Raw genomic sequence first — 19,139 nt, forward strand, 5'->3', positions numbered from 1 at the left:
CTGTTATAAAGATGGGTGTTCCTGCTGTTTTCTTCTAGTAGAAGGAGAATGCTTGTTTTCAATGATCTTAATCTGGCATCTATCAAAACTGATAAAACCCTTAAAATAAACTTTGGAAATGGTAAGAGTGCAATCTTTTATATGACAACGACTACTGTGTTTAGATACTAAAATCTTCTGATCTGTTCCATCTGTTCAGTAGATCTTATCTATTCTGCCATGAGCTGATGATTCTAGTTACATTCCGAACTCTCTTAGGAGTTTTAAAATGTAGCTTAAGTAAACACATGATGGCATTCGGCCAACACATAACCCTAGTGAGTTCTTAATGAAACATGGTTATCACAACCACCTTGCTGGCCTCAACTTCCACCTCCCTGTAAATCCCTTGTGCCAAAGGTTTTAATCAAATCAGACTTCTAAGCATCTGCAAAATTCCATGAACTTTTCACTTCCATGCCTTGGTTTGTGCTACCTGCTGTAGCTGGAGTGCCCTCTTCTCTTACTCTCATTTCTTCTAGAAAATCCTGTTTTCTTCAGACTCTTTTTATCCTCCCCCTAAAAGCATTAGAATTTTCTATTACTTTGAACTTGATATTTACCCATGTGCTATTTCTATTTTGCATTTCAATCCCCTGCTCAACTTAGCACAGCACCATGCACATACCACACAGTCAGACATGGTCCTTATATTTGATTCAACAATCGCTCCTCCACCTTGATCTCAAATATTTCTTTATGCCATTTTGTTTGCTATTCTATAATCTGTTAGCATGTAGCATAGAGGTGAGCTACGATGTGAAAAGTGCACAAAGCAAACACAAATATCTGTGACAGATACATATTTACAAAACAAGCTGGTACGACATAGGATGGAGACCTGGCTAATGTTGTGATACATCAGAAGGTTATCCTAGTTATGAACTAATTAGAGGCAAAAATCACCCAGAAAATAATTGTCAGAAAAATTTTTACTGTGACTCTAGACAAAAATTTATCAGGGAAAATCTTATTCATGTCTTACAGAGTTTAAATATTAATATTTCCCAAAGGAGTAGGAGTAAGAGATAATCTTGGGAATATATCTACTCGTATCTACCCATACATGTGCAGTAACACTCCATTTACCCATATAATTGGAGAATTCCTTCTAAGACATTAGCGAATTTTTAATTTAACACAAATTAACCTTATTAAACAACACAATGTTTTTTAATGGGAATATGTACACATATTGTAAACTATAGCCCATGGGCCAAATCTGGCCATCTATCTGCCTTTGTATGGCCGGTAAGGTATCAATAGTTTCTACACGTTTAAATATTTGGAGGGGAGACGGGGAAACAAAATAAAATAAGGTTTCATGACACATGAAAATGGTGTAAAATTCAAATTTCAGAGCCCATAAATGGAGTTTTATTAGAAAATAGACATGCTCATTCGTTTCTGTTATTATCAATGGCTGTTTTTCACTACAACACCAGAGTTGACTAGTTGCAACAGACAGCATATGGTCTGCAAAACCTAAAGTATCTACTATCTGGCTCTTTACAGAAAAAGTTTGCTGACCCCTGGCATAGATCATCCTCCCTCATTAAGGAAGGCATAATGAACATAAAGTAAACTCTTCTTAGTCTAGTCTAACATAGTAATTAAAGGCAAGAGTTTGATGACTACAGAGGCAACGGAGTCTCAGCTCTGTCACTGACTGCTATGTGACTTTGGGTGAATTATTTAAACTTTCTAAGTCTTAATTGTCTCAGGAATAAAATGGGATAATAATTTTACTTGCCTTTGGATTTGGGGAGAATTCAATATGTAACACACGCAGTAAATTACCCAATGCGTAATGGCAGTTGTGATGTCAAAAAGATATGCCCATAAGGATGCAGGAAAGTTGAAAATAAAAAGATGGCAAAAGATAGACATCACAAGGATAAGCCAAAAGCAAGCTTGGGTGGCTATGGTAATATTCAAAAAATAGACCTCAAGACAAAAAAGCACTATTAAGGAGAGAGGGTTTCATTACATAGTATAAAAAGGTTCAATTTCCCTGGAAGATACTAAAAATTCTAAAGTATTTTATATTAAAATATGTCACATATAAAGCAAAAATCTGTAGAAATACAGTAAGAAATTGATAATTCTATGAGCAAAATAGGAGATTTCCGGGGGCCGGCCCAGTGGCACAGTGGTTGAGTTCGCACATTCTGCTCTGGTGGCCTGGGGTTCACTGGTTGGGATCCTGGGTGCAGACCTACTCACTGCTTCTCAAGCCATGCTGTGGCAGGCGTCCCACATATAAAAATGTAGAGGAAGATGGGGATGGATGTTAGCTTAGGGCCAGTCTTCCTCAGCAAAAAGAGGAGGATTGGCAGCAGATGTTAGCTTAGGGCTAATGCTCCTCAAAAAAAAAGGAGCTTTCCACTTAGATCTCTCAATTACATCAGGTAGTAAGAAATTTAATAAAGACACAGAAGATTTTAACAAAAACATATAAGGATTATATAGAACCTGGCAACTAAGAAAATAGAAAGTAAATATTATTCTTAAGACTTCATGAAATATTACTAAAATTAGCCATGCACTGGGACATGAAAGTTCTAAAAAGTTCCAAAGAATTAGTATCACAGAGAACCTGTTTTATGCCCGAATCCATTAAGTACTTCATACTAGCGTATTTTACGTATCTTAGCAAATGTGAGACAAGGAGAAATGAAAAATATGAATAAGCTTCTGAATCATGAAAGAAATTGAAGCATGGTTTAAAAAGTTCTTCAGACCTCATGCTTAAATATTTTAAGGCATGTTCTGCCAAACGTTTGAGGAAAAGCTAATTTTAACATTATGCAAACTCATTCAGAAAACAGAAAAATATGTAATATTGTGCAACATAGTCTAGAAGGTCAATATAACCTTTCTACAAAATTGCATGTGTAATTACATGTGTAAAATAACCTGTGTGGTAGAGATGTGGTGTGGTTTTATTTCCCTTCCACTCCTTCCTGTTGACTGTAATACGGATCTGATAGGAGCTGAAGTAGCCACCAAGGAGCTTAAAGTGCAGCCACATGTTAAGGATGATGTAGCAATGACGTAAGAGTCTTATTGCCAGAAGATAATGGAGCTTCTATAGCAGTTACATAACAGCTCCATATTGTGTGTATTTCATATTTATATTCACATATATACATGTATATATACTGTTATTCTGTATTTGTTATTATTTGCAGTCTAAACTATTCCTATATGATACACAATCCAAGATAGAAAACAGTTTGTAACCATTTCCATGGCATTTTCCTCAGAAACATTACACAAGTATCTTATGAAATTATTCTTTCCAAATACATAGGAGAATCTTCCTGACAGGTATTTGGCAAGTACAATGTAAAATGTTTGTGTCCTTTTGAAGATTTTAAAGCACAGAAGTGACGTATCTGAGATCTGTGTTGCAGATAGTTTACCCCAGCAGATACATGGAAGACGGATTCGAGGAGGTCAGTACTGGAGCCAAGGAGAAAAGCTGGTTGATGCGGGGGAATGAAGTGGGTCTGAGCAAAAGCTCCAGGATATCCTCCCCAAATCCATGTTCCATGCACTTACACGGAGCAGGGGAAGCATCGGGCATATTTTTATGTGACAGACATTTGGCAGGACTGAGGATTGGTTGGACGTGATTGCATGAGAGAGAAAATGTAGTATGGAAGGCTCTTGTTTCTCCAGCATGCAAGACAGAGTGCCACCTTCTAGGATAGAGAATACAGAACAAAGAGCAAATTTAAGGGGGCACATGGTAGATGTTGAGTTTTTAGATACAAATGGGACACCCAACAGTTACTATGTACGTGAGTCTGGCTCCAGGGTGAGGATTGAGTTATAAATACAGATTTTGAAGTCACTGTTATGCAAGTGAGGATGATACCATGAGATCCACTCATTCATAGGTCTTGAGTGTGATTAAATGGCAGGTTGAGCCCTTTCCTCAGGGAAAACCAATGAGTAAGACAAAATCCCTGCTATTATAGACCTTAAGGAATCTCATGATGAAGGCATAGAACTAAACAAATGGTTAGAATACTGTGTTTGATAGAAACAACAGAGAGTGCTATGAGAGCACACAGAAGGGGCTTTAACTCACTCGAGGGTAAATGTGTAGAAAAAAACTTCTTGAAGGAAGTTATGCTCAGACCTGAAGGAATGGTAAGAGTGACTAGGGAAAAGATGTGGGGTAAATCTTTGAGGCAGCAGGAATAGCATTTGCAGAATTGTCAAGGCAAGTGAAAGAATCTAGTGTGCTCAAAATCTTTAGAAAGGCCATTTTCACCGGGACTTGGTGTTTTGGGGGAAGTGGACTGTAAAATGAGATGGGAAAAGCAATCAAGAGACGGTTTGCAGAGCATCACTTAAGGAACTCGGATTTTATATGAAGGGTACTGAAGAGTCATGAAATCATTCTAATCAGGAAGGTGACATATGCAGCTTTGTATTGAAGAAGTTTACAGAGACAAAGCGGTTTAGGACAGAACCCAGGGGGAATGCCAGCATTCTAAGAGAAGTTAGAGGAAGGAAAGTCTCTAAAGGAAACAAAGAATAAGAAATCACAAATTCATGCTTTAAGTTTGTTTTTTCATCAATTTTGCATCTATCGTCAGAAATGCCCACATGTTACGAAGATTTATGTCTCATAATAAAAATATTAACCAAACACCTTTGATCCATGGTTAAGAATATTAAAATGATAAGTATTTATTGGAGTTTAAGCAGAAATTATTATGGTATTAGTACACTAATCATGATGATGATAATAATAATGACAATAAGATAATCGCTCTAACTTACGTAGTTTAACATACTCCGGGAGTTTTACAAGCACTTTCTATATAACTCATGGTGACCAAGTAGATTTGATTATTAATACCGGTTTTTTAATTTTTTTTTTTGAGGAAGATTAGCCCTGAGCCAACATCTGCCGCCAATCCTCCTCTATGTTATATGTGAGACGCCTGCCACAGCATGGCTTGGTAAGTGGTATAGGTCCATGCCTGGGATCCAAACCAGCAAACCCCAAGTTGCTGAAGCAGAGCGCAGGAAATCAACCACTATGCCACCTGGCCAGCCCCTATTAATATTATTTTTAAGACTAGAAAACTGAGATCTAGCAATGTCAGGGAACTTACCCAAGGTCAAACACGTGATAAGTGGTATAGCTGGAATTTGAATCTAGGCTCTTAACATTGTGGTCTTATGACTGTCCTCCACTGACAGCAACTGGACTGCAGAACTGAAAGATTCGGGAATTATTTCTATTCGGACACGCAAGAGATTGGCAAGGCTTTCATAGCTTCACTTATAAGGAACTTGTATCTAAAAACTCTTTCCCATTGAATCAAATAGTAAGTTACTGCTTCCCATAGCCCTGATATCATATGTGCTATAAAACAGTGAATAAACTATCAAACCCCTCAATTGAGTGCATTTGAATTCTGACATAAGTTTTGCACTAAGATTTCAACTTTAATTGCGCATTGTTATTACACACACATTTGTTCCATTTTTATAATAGAAGGAAAATTCATGGAGACATTATAAGTTATCTTGAGTCAATGTGTTCAAGGCTCTAAAAGAAATATTTTCCCCCCAGATCTTCAGATAAGCAACAATTTTTTTTAAATGAAGAAGTTGTCAGGAAATTACAAGTCATTTGCAGACTTACTGCTTTAGAAAGGTATGGGTCACTGACAAGATGGAACCAGTGAGAAAGCCTACTCAGTTTGTCCTCTTTGGATAAGAAAGTTGCTGAAACATTGCACCCATGTGCCATCAATCCAAGGATTCTCAAGGAGCCTGTTCCTTCCCTTTGGTCCTCAGACATGGCTGAATACCTCAACTGACAGGTTCAGCACGTGGCCAGTGCTATATCACAGCAAAACTCCTCCTTTTTTTTTACAAATGTAATATTTCAGAAAAAGCATGAAAATGGTCACCATGGGGGAAAAATCAGAATTCTGTCGGACTCCCATTCACTTATTTTACAATTTGTTTGAAGTTTGTATTTCCAGGGGGTGGGACATGATCCACTGAGTAAGGCCTCCAAAGATCTGATCCAGATCTGCTCTTATCTTTTATTCAGATACAGCACTGACCCTGGGAAGGATAGGGGAAAGAAAGAACATCCAGACAGGTGACTTTTCAGTCAGTCAACAATGTAGGCCAAGCGCTTACTAAATGACAACTAAATTGACCCAGGACAAATATTCAGAGGGCTGCGTAATTACTTTCCCTGTCATTTCACTCAGGCCTCTTCAACCCTTCAAATGAGCGTCTGGAAGGCTGTTGGCTTCACAAAAGCAACTGGAGGCTTCTGTACTTGGTCTCCAGAATTTCTCCATCCCAACAACCCACGTCTTATTTTGCTGCTGTTTACTCTACTCTCTCCTTTGGATACCCTCATTTTAGCTTCATGTCATTGTTCTTTGCTAATGCCTTTGTTTGGCAGTCCTACTCTGATTCATTCTCCTTGTTAGATTTCAGCACTCTTTCAGGATATGACTTCCAGCAATTTCCCCCAAATCCTTCCTTCTGTAACCAGAGAAAGTGGAAGGAGACAGATAGCTGGGTACCACCCTTCACCTCCTCTCACCAGGGAAAAGGGATGGGGTACAGAACCCTCTTTATAAGAACACCCACCGGTGCTCCTTCATCCGATCTACTCACCTCTCAGTCTATTTCTCCCCTTCCTAATCCACAGTGGTAACACTAGGTTAGGGAGGGCAGGGAATAAACATTGCTGTGACACCAAAAGAGATGCTATGAAGAGACCAGGGGCTGCCTTGCCTGTTTCTGATTGCCATTTCTCCCTCTATTACAAGTTAGGATCTCCACAGGAAGCTCCAGTGTTATTTTTATACCTGTATTTTCCTTTGCTCTCCCACTGGCTTGGTTCCAGCAGGAAGGCAGTGATACAAGCCTGAAAGATATAGTTAAGTGTTGTTCTCCTCCTGGTGGAATGGATTATCCTCACACTTGGCAACTGGCAACAAGTCAATATTTGGCATTGTCAGCCTGACCGTAAATGTAATAAAAGTCAGTAAGCAAATACATGAATGAGCTATAAAAAAAATAGTTTAAATCTTAATGGGTTCGCTACAAACACAATTGCCTGAGGATCGCCATGGGAGGTTTACAAAAAGGGAACCTTTCCAACCTTTTCAGGATTTTACACTTAAAGGTATTTTTTAGGGTTAGGAAATAAGTTGGAAATGGGGCTTCATACTATCAAGAATTAAAGATAAATTATTCATTCCTTCTGGATAATACCAGGTTAGAACCTGAAAGTTTCTTCTTTCTCCTGAATTTACATGTCAGTTAACTCTGTTTCACTTTTGTGTTTCTAATTTTGTTTTTAAGAAGAAAAATGAGCCAGAAGCATTTTAAGTGGCACAACTAATGTAGCTGTGTGTCGGTGGAGTATTAGAAGATGTAGTAATTAGGAATTTGAGATGAGGAGAAAGAGAGAAAGAATGGTGTTTATAATCTGCACTGTAGACGCTGAGCGCTCCTCTGAGTGGCTCTCAGTCCAGCTGACAGGTGTACAGTTACCCCTGACCATCCTGGTCTCACCCCCATCTAAAGGGGGCTTCAAAGAAGGAGCGGATATCAGTAATTTTACTTTGGTGTGACTTGAAGTCATTATGCTATATTTCTTAGAGTTATCTGCTCTGCCACCTCCTTATATGATTTATAGATTTGAGTTTAATGGGATCTTACAGTCCGTAACTGGTAATGGATGAGAGAGGATTAAGGTTCCCAGTGCACCTGAAATCACGTTGCCTGTGCACTCTAGGTTCTGAGGGAAGGAAGAGAAAGAGGGAAAGAATGATGGAATGGGACAATATGAGAAGAAAATAGGGATGAAGAGAATCAGAGTTGAGCCCACAAAAGAAGATAGGAGAGCTCTCTGCACTGACTGATACAGGCTTATTTATTGAGGAGTGAAAGAGACCATTTAAAGGTGTTGCATGTCACTTCCTCTTCATTTGTGCCTTTTCTGTTATTTAAATCTTGACGTTTTTTGCAAAATGATTTAAGGCAGTTTAAAAATAAAAGGCAAATATGCAGCAAAACTCAAGAAGTAGAAATAAAATAGCAAGATCCCTCCCCTCCCCACACAGGCGCCTTTTTCCATCCTCTTGTCACTTCTTGCCCTGGCTTCAGCATGGGATAGCAGCATATAGGTATTAAGCCATCTGGAACATTGTTTCCTAAATTTCCCAAAATGTTATGCAATGTGTAGAATATATCTTTGTAAAAAAAAAAAAAAAAGCTAAAAAGAAAAAAAAAACAGACCAAAGGAAACAAACCAAAGTAAAGTTTTCTACTCAATGTTTTGCCAAATATCTTTCTCCTAGGAACAATTTACATAATGTTATAATATTTACTAAGCGATCGGATACAAGATATTTAGCAATCCGTGAAATAACGCCATTAGCCTGGAGAGCAGTAATGCGAGTAAAACGTTGAACATTAAGCGTTAAAGAGAACCAGGATTAAGCAAAACAAGATCAGTGTCAGTTGCTGCTTACTCTGGATGAGAGAGCAAAATTGCTGGCCATTATAACAGTTTTAAAAAACACTGACAGTGATTATTAGAATTTTTTAAATGTTAAATCTATGTTGCCTCATGTCTCACTTGATCATAAACTCATCTTGTTACCAGTGATATGAGGAATGGCCATAAACACATCATAAATATTTAAAATTCTGGGCAACAGAAACAAGTAAAAGATATGTTCTTCTGAAAAGATCTATTTCAAATGGGAAAATAACCACTGCTTATATTATAAATATTTAAATTAACATCTTTTTCACTCAAGTAAAATGACATCACGTTAATTAGAGTTGAGAAAATTTCCACTAAGGATTTTGTTACAAAAATATTGGTTATTTAAAAATTTTCTATACATTTAGCTTAATTATATGTAAATCAAGAATGTTATTTTTCAGCCTGCTCCACACATTTTTTCATGATAAGAAAATGGCATTTAACTCAAGTACCATCCCTAGAAGAGAATTTTTCATTTTAACTAGTCTATGAACTATTCAATCCATTAAAACATGGTACCATTAATAAAAAATGAATTACGTGGGGACCAGTCTGGTGGCATAGTGGTTAAGTACACACGCTCTGCTTTGGTGGCCGAGGGTTCACGAGTTTGGATCGGCGGCGGGGACCTACACCACTCAAGAAGCCATGCTGTGGTGGTGTCCCACATACAAAACAGAGGAAGATTGGCACAAATGCCAGCTCAGGGCCAAGCTTCCTCACACACACACAGACACAAATAAATTACACGACTAGTTATTAGAGCACTAAAATTGTTTGATACCTCCTGTCAAGGACTTCACTTGATTAATTCATTAGTTCATTTCATATTTATAGTATGCCTATCAGAGGTTACTATGCTAGACAAAAAAAAGTGTAAATATAAAAAGATGTAATAATTACTGGAGAAGGACATATTTCTGGGGGAAGAAAAGATACATAAATCTATAAATAATGCAATGTGAAAATTACTGGAAAAAGGATTATGCACAGGGTGTTCTCTAAGTTCTTTTCTTACGTAGTAAAATATAAGTCAAGAAGAGATTTGAAAATTTCACTCAAAGTGAAATGTGTTATTTCAAACATGCTCAGTGCTTAGATATGCTGTGTGGTCCAATACAGTAGTCATTAGGTAAATGTAGCTACTTAATTAAATTAGACAAAATTTAAAATTCAGTTCTTCAGGTGCATAAACCACATTTCAAACATCCAATAGGCTCATATTTATCACCTCAAAAATTTTATCAAAGTTAGTATTTAAATGATGTTTTATAATTGTTTTTCCAAATAAGGCAATGATCTTTTTGGAAAATAGTTGTGTTCTAGATTAAAATCATAAAACATCAAGCTATGTATCAAAGGTAAGTTTCTGGTTGTCAAGTAGAGTGTTGTGTACCATTTTCTAATGAAGTCATAGCATGTGAGTTTATTTTCAGTAGTGTCTTGCTCGTTATTGCATTCTTAATATCTATCAAAGTACCTGACAGAAAAATTGAACCATAAATTTTTATTGAATGTTAAACAGATAAATTGAATGAATAAATGAATGAACACTTTCTTTTTCTTTGAGAGGCAATCAAATGAACAGAAATAGGGAATCACATGCTGATAAAGAGATTACTTATGCCACCTACTATCTTTCTCTTTCCGCCCACTATATCCAGGGAAGAAATAGAATATTTGGAATATAAAATATAAAGAAACCTTAAAGACGGTTTGAATGGGCCTTAAAGACAATGCATTCAATTGTCTTTCTTATCTTCCTTCCTCCCTCCCTTCTTTCCTCCCTCTTCCTTCTTTTTTTCCTTCCTTCTTTCCTTCCTTCCTTTCACAAATGTGGACAAAAATATAGACAGATTCACACAGCTCATAAATAGCTGACCAGGGTTAGAACACAGGTCTTATATCAGTGGAAATAAAGTATCATATCTTTTAGTGACTATAATTTGACCTAAAAACACTATAAGTTATGACAGAGTGACACTCTTGTATCTTAAGAGATCACTGTATCACTTAGGTATCAGAAATAATTGAGTGGATCAATGAAATAACTTATTGCCAAATGAGGATTTATGATGCAGGAGAAAGTCATGTTCCACTCAAGTTTGTGGAGAAATTTAGAGTCATATTAAGGCAGTTACAACAGGAAATATGTTTGGGTAAGTAGTTCATGATAAGAGTAGAGCATTAAAGTACCAAAGTGTACCATACTATCTTATTTCTTTACACTTAGTTTTGTGCATTATTTTCAAAATATTCTGATCTTTAATGTTGAAGTGCTCTTTTCTTCTTAATGATGTGAAAATATGGATGAATCAGCTAACTATATTTATGATAAAAGTTAATCATATGTTCATAACTGAGGTTCAGACCTGAATTGTTGATAATGATGCATGATTTTAAGCACAGTATCTAAGAAGAAATAAATTAAGCTTGTGATCCTAAATTTATAAAATGAGCACTACGACTTCAAAGGGAGAAAAAATTTTTCTTGTCCTTTGCAAGTACCTGATTAAGACCCAGAATTTTGGAAAGCATGGTGGTATCATGGCAGAGAGAGTCATCTGAACAAGAAATGACCATTTTCCTGATATGTTATTTTTCATTCCTGCAACTACTGGTTGGAATAAAGATGTCAGTTTTGAAGTTGAGTTGGATTACCTTAACAGAAGGTTTTTGGTTGACAGGCTGATGCACGGATATCTACAGCCTTTTCCTTGCCAGAGATTGCTTTTATAGGGGCAGAGGAAAAAAGTGAGACATAGATTCCACTGGTATTTTTATGAGACCAAGACGTCATAATATAAGGATCTTCTGCCCAAAGTGGCAAATTGAGCTGTGTCAAAATGAACCACAGGAAGAATCATCTCATCAACATCCCAGTATATATTTCTTGACATTATGATTAATGTTTTTACCATATTTAATCAATTTTATTGAAGGATTTTGGATTTTTTTTTTGCATTTGACTCTCATATTTTACAATTGATGAATCTATATTGATATTCTGCTATCACCCAAAGTCCATAGTTTACATTAGGGTCCACCCCTGGTGTTGTACACTCTATGGGTTTGGACAAATGTATCATGATATGTATCCACCATTATAGTATCCCACAGATAGTGCTGCAAAAATCCTCTGTGCTCCACCTATTCATCTGTCCTTCTCCTTAACCCTCAGTAACCACTGATATTTTTCTGTCTCCATAGTTTTGCCTTTTCCAGATGTCATATAATTGGAATCATATAGCATGTAGCCTTTTCAGATTGGCTTCTTTCGCTTAGTAATATGCATTTAAAGTTTCCTCCATGTGTTTTCATGCTTGATAGCTCATTTCTTTCTAGTTGTAAGTAATATTCCTTTGTCTAGATGTACCACAGTTTAATTATCCATTCACCTAATGAAGGACATCTTGGTTGCTTCCAGGTTTTGGCAATTATGAATAAAGCTGTTAAAAATATCTGTGTGCAGGTTTTTGTGTGAACATAAGCTTCCACTTCTGCGTAAATACCAAGGAGCATAATTGCTGGATTATATCAATATTTAGTTTTGTGAGAAACTGCCAAATTATCTTCCAAAGTGGCTGCATCATGTTGTATTTTCACCAAAAATGAATGAGAGTTCCTGTTACTACACATCTTTGCCATCATTTGGTGTGGTCAACGATCTGGATTTTGGCCATTCTAACATATATGTAGTGGTATGTCACTGTTGTTTTAATTTGCATTATATTTCAATTTTCAGTGTCCTCTTGCTTAAGGATTTTTCCAAAAGTTAGGAATGAAGAGTGATTAACTCTCTAATCTGCATTACATTCTCTAAGATGCTCATCATGAGAGATACACGAGATACGGGTATGTTCCCCTATTTCCAAATGAAAATTAGAGTATGCTGCAACCAGGCAGAAAATACACTGATGATACTAAATTTTCTGAAAGGAAAATTTACCAAGACTGACAATATAATAAGTAATGTGCTAGGACCACCACTGATGTAACATCCTGTATGACATACTATTTTCATCTAATTAAGTATGTGAATTTCAATGAGAAAGATGAATTCATTTAACCAGTTTTCATCTCTGAGTATAGGAAATTATGCTTTGGATTTTTAAAGGTAATATAAGAAATTATGCTTTGGATTTTTAAAGGCAATTATATCTTCCAAAGATTTATTTTGCTTGCTTATTGTTTTCATATTTATTGTTTTACTCATTTCACAGGTAGAATTCTATTCAAGGATGTTCTTAAAATGTTACCTGTTTCAACTTTTATTCTAACTTTTTGTCTTCTCATAAATCTTATACTTTAAGGGAAAAAGACTGAAGAAAAAACTCCACAGGTGGTTCTCTGGTGTTTATTTTGAAATGTAATATATTTCTATGATTCTAGTCATTAAATAAAAAACAGAATTGAAAAAAGATACACGAACTCCTTAAGTTATGTCTCCAACTGAAAGGTCAAAGTATATTAAATATTGTACAAAAATGTATGGATTGTCAATAATTTAATGTTAGTTAACCACCTTGTTTCTCCAACACATGAGTCATATGGTACCACTTATTAATCTTTATAGCCAGTGAAAGGTTGCCAGCAAGCAAAGCCTTTCCACCACACCTCTATTGTCACTGTCATGACCCTTCGATTACAAATTTAAACTTTGTATTTCAAAATCAATGCTACAGCTTAACCTGTTATTATATAAGATGTTCCAAAACATTAAATCATTTGCATTTGAGGTAAAAAACATATTTATTTTATGATTGTGCCTGAAATATCATCACAGAAATTTTTAAAGAATTATTTATCTTAATTTCAACAAGGTAACAAAGCATGGCTTGCTCATGAGTAATCTTGTGAATCCGAAGCTTGTTTAATTAGAAATTTCCCCCTACAGTCAAGATAAAAATACTGATAATACACCTCAACCATTTTCTGACATTAGCCATATTAGGGATCAAAATATCTTGCTAAATCACACAAGTAATGCAAGGCCATTTCAGGTTGAAAATGAAAGTTTTACTCATATAGTCGTAGAATCATGACTTACCCCTGTCTGTGTCATACAGGAAGACAAAACAGTTCCATTCATAGTGATCCAGCAGACTCAAGAGCGCTCCTCGTAAGGACGGCCTTAGCTGCAGCACGAACTGGCTCTCCCCTTCGGTAGGGAAGCTTGGTGTGATGAGGGAGATGTGTAAGGCGCTGCAGAACGAGGTCAAGGTATGTACTGACCTCTTATCATAGAGTCCAAAAATGGCAAATACTCCTCTAGAATACTGGGAACAGACTGAAACAAAAGAAAAAATGAAAACTATTAGCTGACTTTAAATTGATTTCCACATCTACAGTCTATGAAATTAAAAAAAGAAATCTCTGAATCATTGGTATGCCAGGAATATAATATAAGGAAAGAGTAAAAGTGAAGTGTGCAATTAATTGTAGAATCAATTAATGAATTCTTGAGCTTGTATTCAAAGCTCTGCATTGAGTGAGATAACAAGGGGCTATATGCTTCCTTTCTCAAGAAGCAAATTTGAATTAAAGAGAGATTTGACTAAAATGAAGTAATATATAGCATTTCAGAATAATGTGGCAAATCCTATGCTACAGACTTTTAAGTGAGATAAACAAATTTTTCTCTGTCTGTCATTCTGCCTCTAATAAACTTATTTTGAATCTATAGTGAGTCTTGGACTAATAACTTGGCTTCTGGCTGTATTCTGTCACTCACATTTTATTTTCCCCTTACAAATGTCCAGTTTCTGTATTATTCTTTTAAACTTTTTTTGGGTGGATCTATTTAAACTAGATTATATGCCTGGAAGGTAAAGATTATTGAGTTTCTTATGTATGTGGATACATCGTCAGTAAAACATTCAATGTTATTATCTTATGTAATATGCTGGATAGTATTTTATTTTGTCCAATAGATTTAAATTTTAAAATATAATTATTTCCATATTTAGTATGATATAGCTTTACAGATGCTCAAATCAAAATTTACATGGTTATATCTTATGATGGCTATTGTTGCTTAGCATACAAATAATTATTCAAACAACGGAACTTTTTAAACTATATAAATGCATAATAAATTAATGAGAGTAAACTAAGCTGAATAGCAATGTGTTCAGAATACATAAAAGGGAAAAAATTGAATTTTAACGTTCTTGTATAACATGGCTAAATAAAATAAACAAGAATTAATGCTTAGTCACTAAATAGATGCAATGATATTAGATTGATACCTATTTTGGGATACAAACACTAATCAGGATAAGACTTTCAAGGAAATATTCCAACCATGATTTTAAGTGCATATTCTATATTCTGCTTCACTAATGAGATCACTTGGATCGTGTATTATGTAAATAAATACATAATACAAACACACAGTAATGATCCATTCATCTTTTACCTGATGGTGTCAATTAATTAAATCTGTTTTCTCCTCAGGTAGTCACCCAGTTTCATTCCAGATGCCAAACCAAGTCAAATTATTATACAATTTGTGATAACTTATAGATAAATATCACATACAAATCAAATGGTATAGTCTTAGCTCAGTGTTTCTCAAGTTGGGAGACCTACATCCAAGCGAAGTGCTGAATTTTGCATTCCTATTGCAGCACGGAGAGAAAGAACACAGACCACTGTTTCATCTATTTCCCTTCCCTTTCTCCAGTATCCTCAGTTTGCCTCTGCTCTAAAGGCTTTCCCTAAATGTTTTTAAACACACTCTTTTTCATTTTACGAAATAGAGAACTTTCTTGGCGTAACGTTTCTTGTCTCTTTCTATACTTCCTCAGTGACCTTTATTGAAGACGTTGTCTACTTACGCTGTTTCCAGCTCATCTAGCTCCAGTACTTGCCAGCCACCAGAATCACCTCATCAATTTTGCTAATGACCCGCTACGTCCTAAGTCCTCCATTTTAGCTCCTATCTTACTAGAATTCTCTGCTGTGTTGGAAACTTTGGACACTTCTCCCAAATGCTTCCTTGGCTTGCTTTCCTGACACCAGACTCTAGTCTTCATCTCCTCTCTCTAGGCATTTCTTACTGTCTTTGAACAGTTCTTTTCCTCTGATCCTTTAAAGTTCGTGCACCTTACAATTCTCCTCTCCCTACTCATGTCTTCACTCTAAATATGATTTCCAGGTGAAATGTCCAATCTCAGAGCCTGAATTACCATCCATGTAATCATGATCCCTCAAATGGTACCATCTACCTGAAATCTTTCTGTTAAATTCTAGATCCATGTATCTAATTGCGTTTCACCACTTCTGTGCCACAGTGAATTTTCCAAAATGGTTACAGCAGTATTTCCTCTCTCACATTATATTCCAGAACTTCACTACTTTCCAATTCAGAACTGGAGTTTGTTCTTTCAACTTGAACCTGGGCTGGTCTTTGTGAGTGCCTCAGCTATTGAAGTGTGACAGAAATGATTACATGTGACTTCTGAACCTATAGCTCTTTCTTTCTGGAGGAACACTTTTTTTTTCTTTAACCCTGCCACCGTGCTGTGAAGAAGCCCACGTGATACGAAGACACCCACATAGAAAGGAACCAAGATCTCTGCCCTTCAGAACCAGCTAAGTTCCAGGCTGACAGCCACAACCAACCTAACAGCACTATAAACGAATGATCTTAGAAATGGACCCTTCACTTCTCAGTTACGTTGCCACAGCTGATGTATGAAGTAGAGATTAAGGTTTGTCCCAAATGTAAAACCATGATCAAAGTAAATGATTGATGTTATTTTAAGCCACAATGTTTGAGATTTTTTTGCCTCAATAAATAACCAGAACAATCTCTGTATCCAGTACTTAGGAGTGTGCCTACACATAGGAAGAGTTCAATAAATATTTTGTGGAGAAATTAATTAAGGAATATTGTTTGAAGGGCCAACCACGTGGCGCAGTGGTTAAGTTTGCACGTTCCGCTTCTTGGCTGCCTGGGGTTCGCCGGTTCGGATCCCGGGTGTAGACATGGCACCGCTCGGCAAGCCATGCTGTGGTAGGTGTCCCACATATAAAGTGGAGGAAGATGGGCACTGATGTTAGCTCAGGGCCAGTCTTCCTCAGCAAAAAGAGGAGGACTGGCAGTAGTTAGCTCACGGTTAATCTTCCTCAAGACCACCCCCCAAAAAACAAAAAAAGAATATTGTTTGAGATATCTGCCAATATTTATCTCCAAAAATTCCTTAATATTGAGTACTTGAGTTGTTTTAAATTTTTTGCTATTATAACTGACACTTTCATAACAACCATTTCTGGTTATTTATTAGGTTAAATTGCTAGAAGTGAAATTATGAAGTAAGGTATATGGATGTTTTTGAAGGTCTTTGGTAAATATCACTAAATTTCTTTCCACAAATTTATATTAATTTACATCTCTCCCAATAGTAGACCATCTACTGGGCTGACTAAGTTTTCTTAATTCTCCTTTTTTCTCCTCTAGTATCTCGGAAGTTACATATACTATCTTTATTCTTTAAATTGTTGCCCTTAAATTTTACATACATACTTGTGGTAAAATTCTAACTTTTTTCCAGCTTAATTGAGAAATAATTGACTTATAACATTATATAAGCTTAAGGTATACAGCATGATGATTTGATCACACGTATATATTGTAAAATGATTACGGCAATAAGGTTAGTTAATACGTCCATCACCTCAATAATTACCATTTCTTTTGTTGTGGCGGTGGTGGTGAGAACATTTAAAATTTATTCTCCGAGAAACTTTCAAGTATACAATACAGTATTGCTAACTACAGTCACCACGCTGTACGTTAGATCCCAGAACTTATTCATAAGTAGAAGTTTTATCCTTTGAACAACATCTCATTTCACCTACTCGCAGCCCCTGGCAACCAACAATCTACTCTGTCTACGAGTTCAGGTTTTTCAGATTTCATATGTAAGACAGATCAAGCAGTTGTTGTTTTTCTCTATCTGACTTACTTCACTTAGCAAAATGCCCTGAAGGTTCATCCATGTTGTTGTAAATGACAAAATTTATGTCTTTTCTTTTGTCTGAATAATATTCTAAGTATATATATTTAGATTCCATGTATTGCCCACTGTGAATAATACTGCAACAAACATGGATGTGCAGATAGCTCTTTAAGACAGTGATTTTATTTCCTTCAGATCTATGACTAGAAGTGGGATTGTTGGATCATATGGTAGTTCCATTCTTAATTTTTTTGAGGAACCTCAATACTGTTTTCCCTACTGGCTATACCAATTTACATTCCTACCCACAGTGCACACTGGTTCCCTTTACTCCACATCTTCGCCAGCGCTTGTTATCACTTGTCTTTTTCCAACAGCCATTCTAACAAGTGTGAGGTTATATCCCATTGTGGTTTTCGTTTCCATTTCCTGATGACTAGTGACGTTGAGCATTTTTTCACTTACTTGTTAGCTACTTGTATGTCTTCTGTGAAGAAATAGTGTCTATTCACTTCCTTTGCCCATTTTTAAATCAGATTATTTGGGGTCTTTTTGCTATTGAGTTGTATGAGTTCCTTATATATTTTGAATATTAACTCCCTATCAGATATATGATTTGCAAATATTTGCTCCCATTCCAGAAGTTACTTTTTCATGTTGTTGATTCTTTTGCTGTGCAGAAGCTTTTTATTTTGATGCAGTCCCACTTGTTTATTTTTGCATTCGTTGCCTGTGTTTTTGGTGTTATATCCAAAAAATCATTGCCATGACCAATGTCAATGATCCTTTTCTCTATGTTTTCTTCTAGGAGTTTTGTGGTATCAGGTCTTAAATTTAAGTCTTCAGTTCTAGTTAATTGTTGTGTGTAGTGTAAGATAGGGGTCCAATTTCACTTTTTTGCATGTGAATATCCAGTTTTTCCAAAACTATTTATTGAGGGGATTTTCCTTCTCCATTTACTATTCTTGGCTCCCTCAACAAATATTATTTGACCATAAATCCCTGATTTATTTCTGGGCTCTTTATTCTGTTCCATTAGTGAATGTGTCCATTTTTATGCCAGTACCAACTGTTTTGATTACTATAGCTTTGTAATATAGTTTGAAATCAGAAAGTGTGGTGTCTCTGAGTTGTTTCTCAAGATTTCTTTGGCTATTCAGGGTCTTTTCTGGTTCCACGTAAATTTGAGGAGATTTTTTCTATTTCAGTGAAAAATGCTGTTGGCATTTTGGTAGAGATTGCATTGAATCTATAGATGACTTTGAGTAGTATAGACATTTTAACAATATTAACTCTTCCAATCCAAGATGTCTTTCCATTTCTTTGTGTCTTTAATTTCTTTAATCAATGTCTTATAGTTTTTGGTGTATAAATCTCTCATTTCCTTGGTTAAGTTTATTCATAAGTATTTCACTTTCTTTTAAAAAAGCTCTGATATTTCTTTTTATTTTTTGGCTGGGAAAGATCTGCCCTGAGCTAACATCTGTTGCCTATCTTCCTCTTTTTTTTTCCTCCTCAAAGCCCCCAGTACATAGTTGTATATTCTAGTTGTAAGTCATTCTAGT

General features: G+C 36.0%; 1 protein-coding gene across 7 annotated transcripts in view; it reads right to left on the reverse strand.

Annotated features, from left to right (window-relative positions):
- The window catches only part of GRIA4 (glutamate ionotropic receptor AMPA type subunit 4), a 364,116-nt gene that overhangs the window by 222,697 nt on the left and 122,280 nt on the right, over positions 1-19,139 (reverse strand). For all 7 annotated transcript variants that reach the window (XM_014851330.3, XM_014851333.3, XM_014851334.3 and 4 more), the window contains one exon: positions 13,656-13,895. In XM_014851330.3, the coding sequence (XP_014706816.1) occupies positions 13,656-13,895 (240 nt within the window). The remainder of the gene's footprint in view (positions 1-13,655; positions 13,896-19,139) is intronic.

Source organism: Equus asinus, chromosome 20 (assembly GCF_041296235.1).
Source record: "Equus asinus isolate D_3611 breed Donkey chromosome 20, EquAss-T2T_v2, whole genome shotgun sequence".
In the NCBI taxonomy this organism is placed as follows: Eukaryota; Metazoa; Chordata; class Mammalia; order Perissodactyla; family Equidae; genus Equus; species Equus asinus.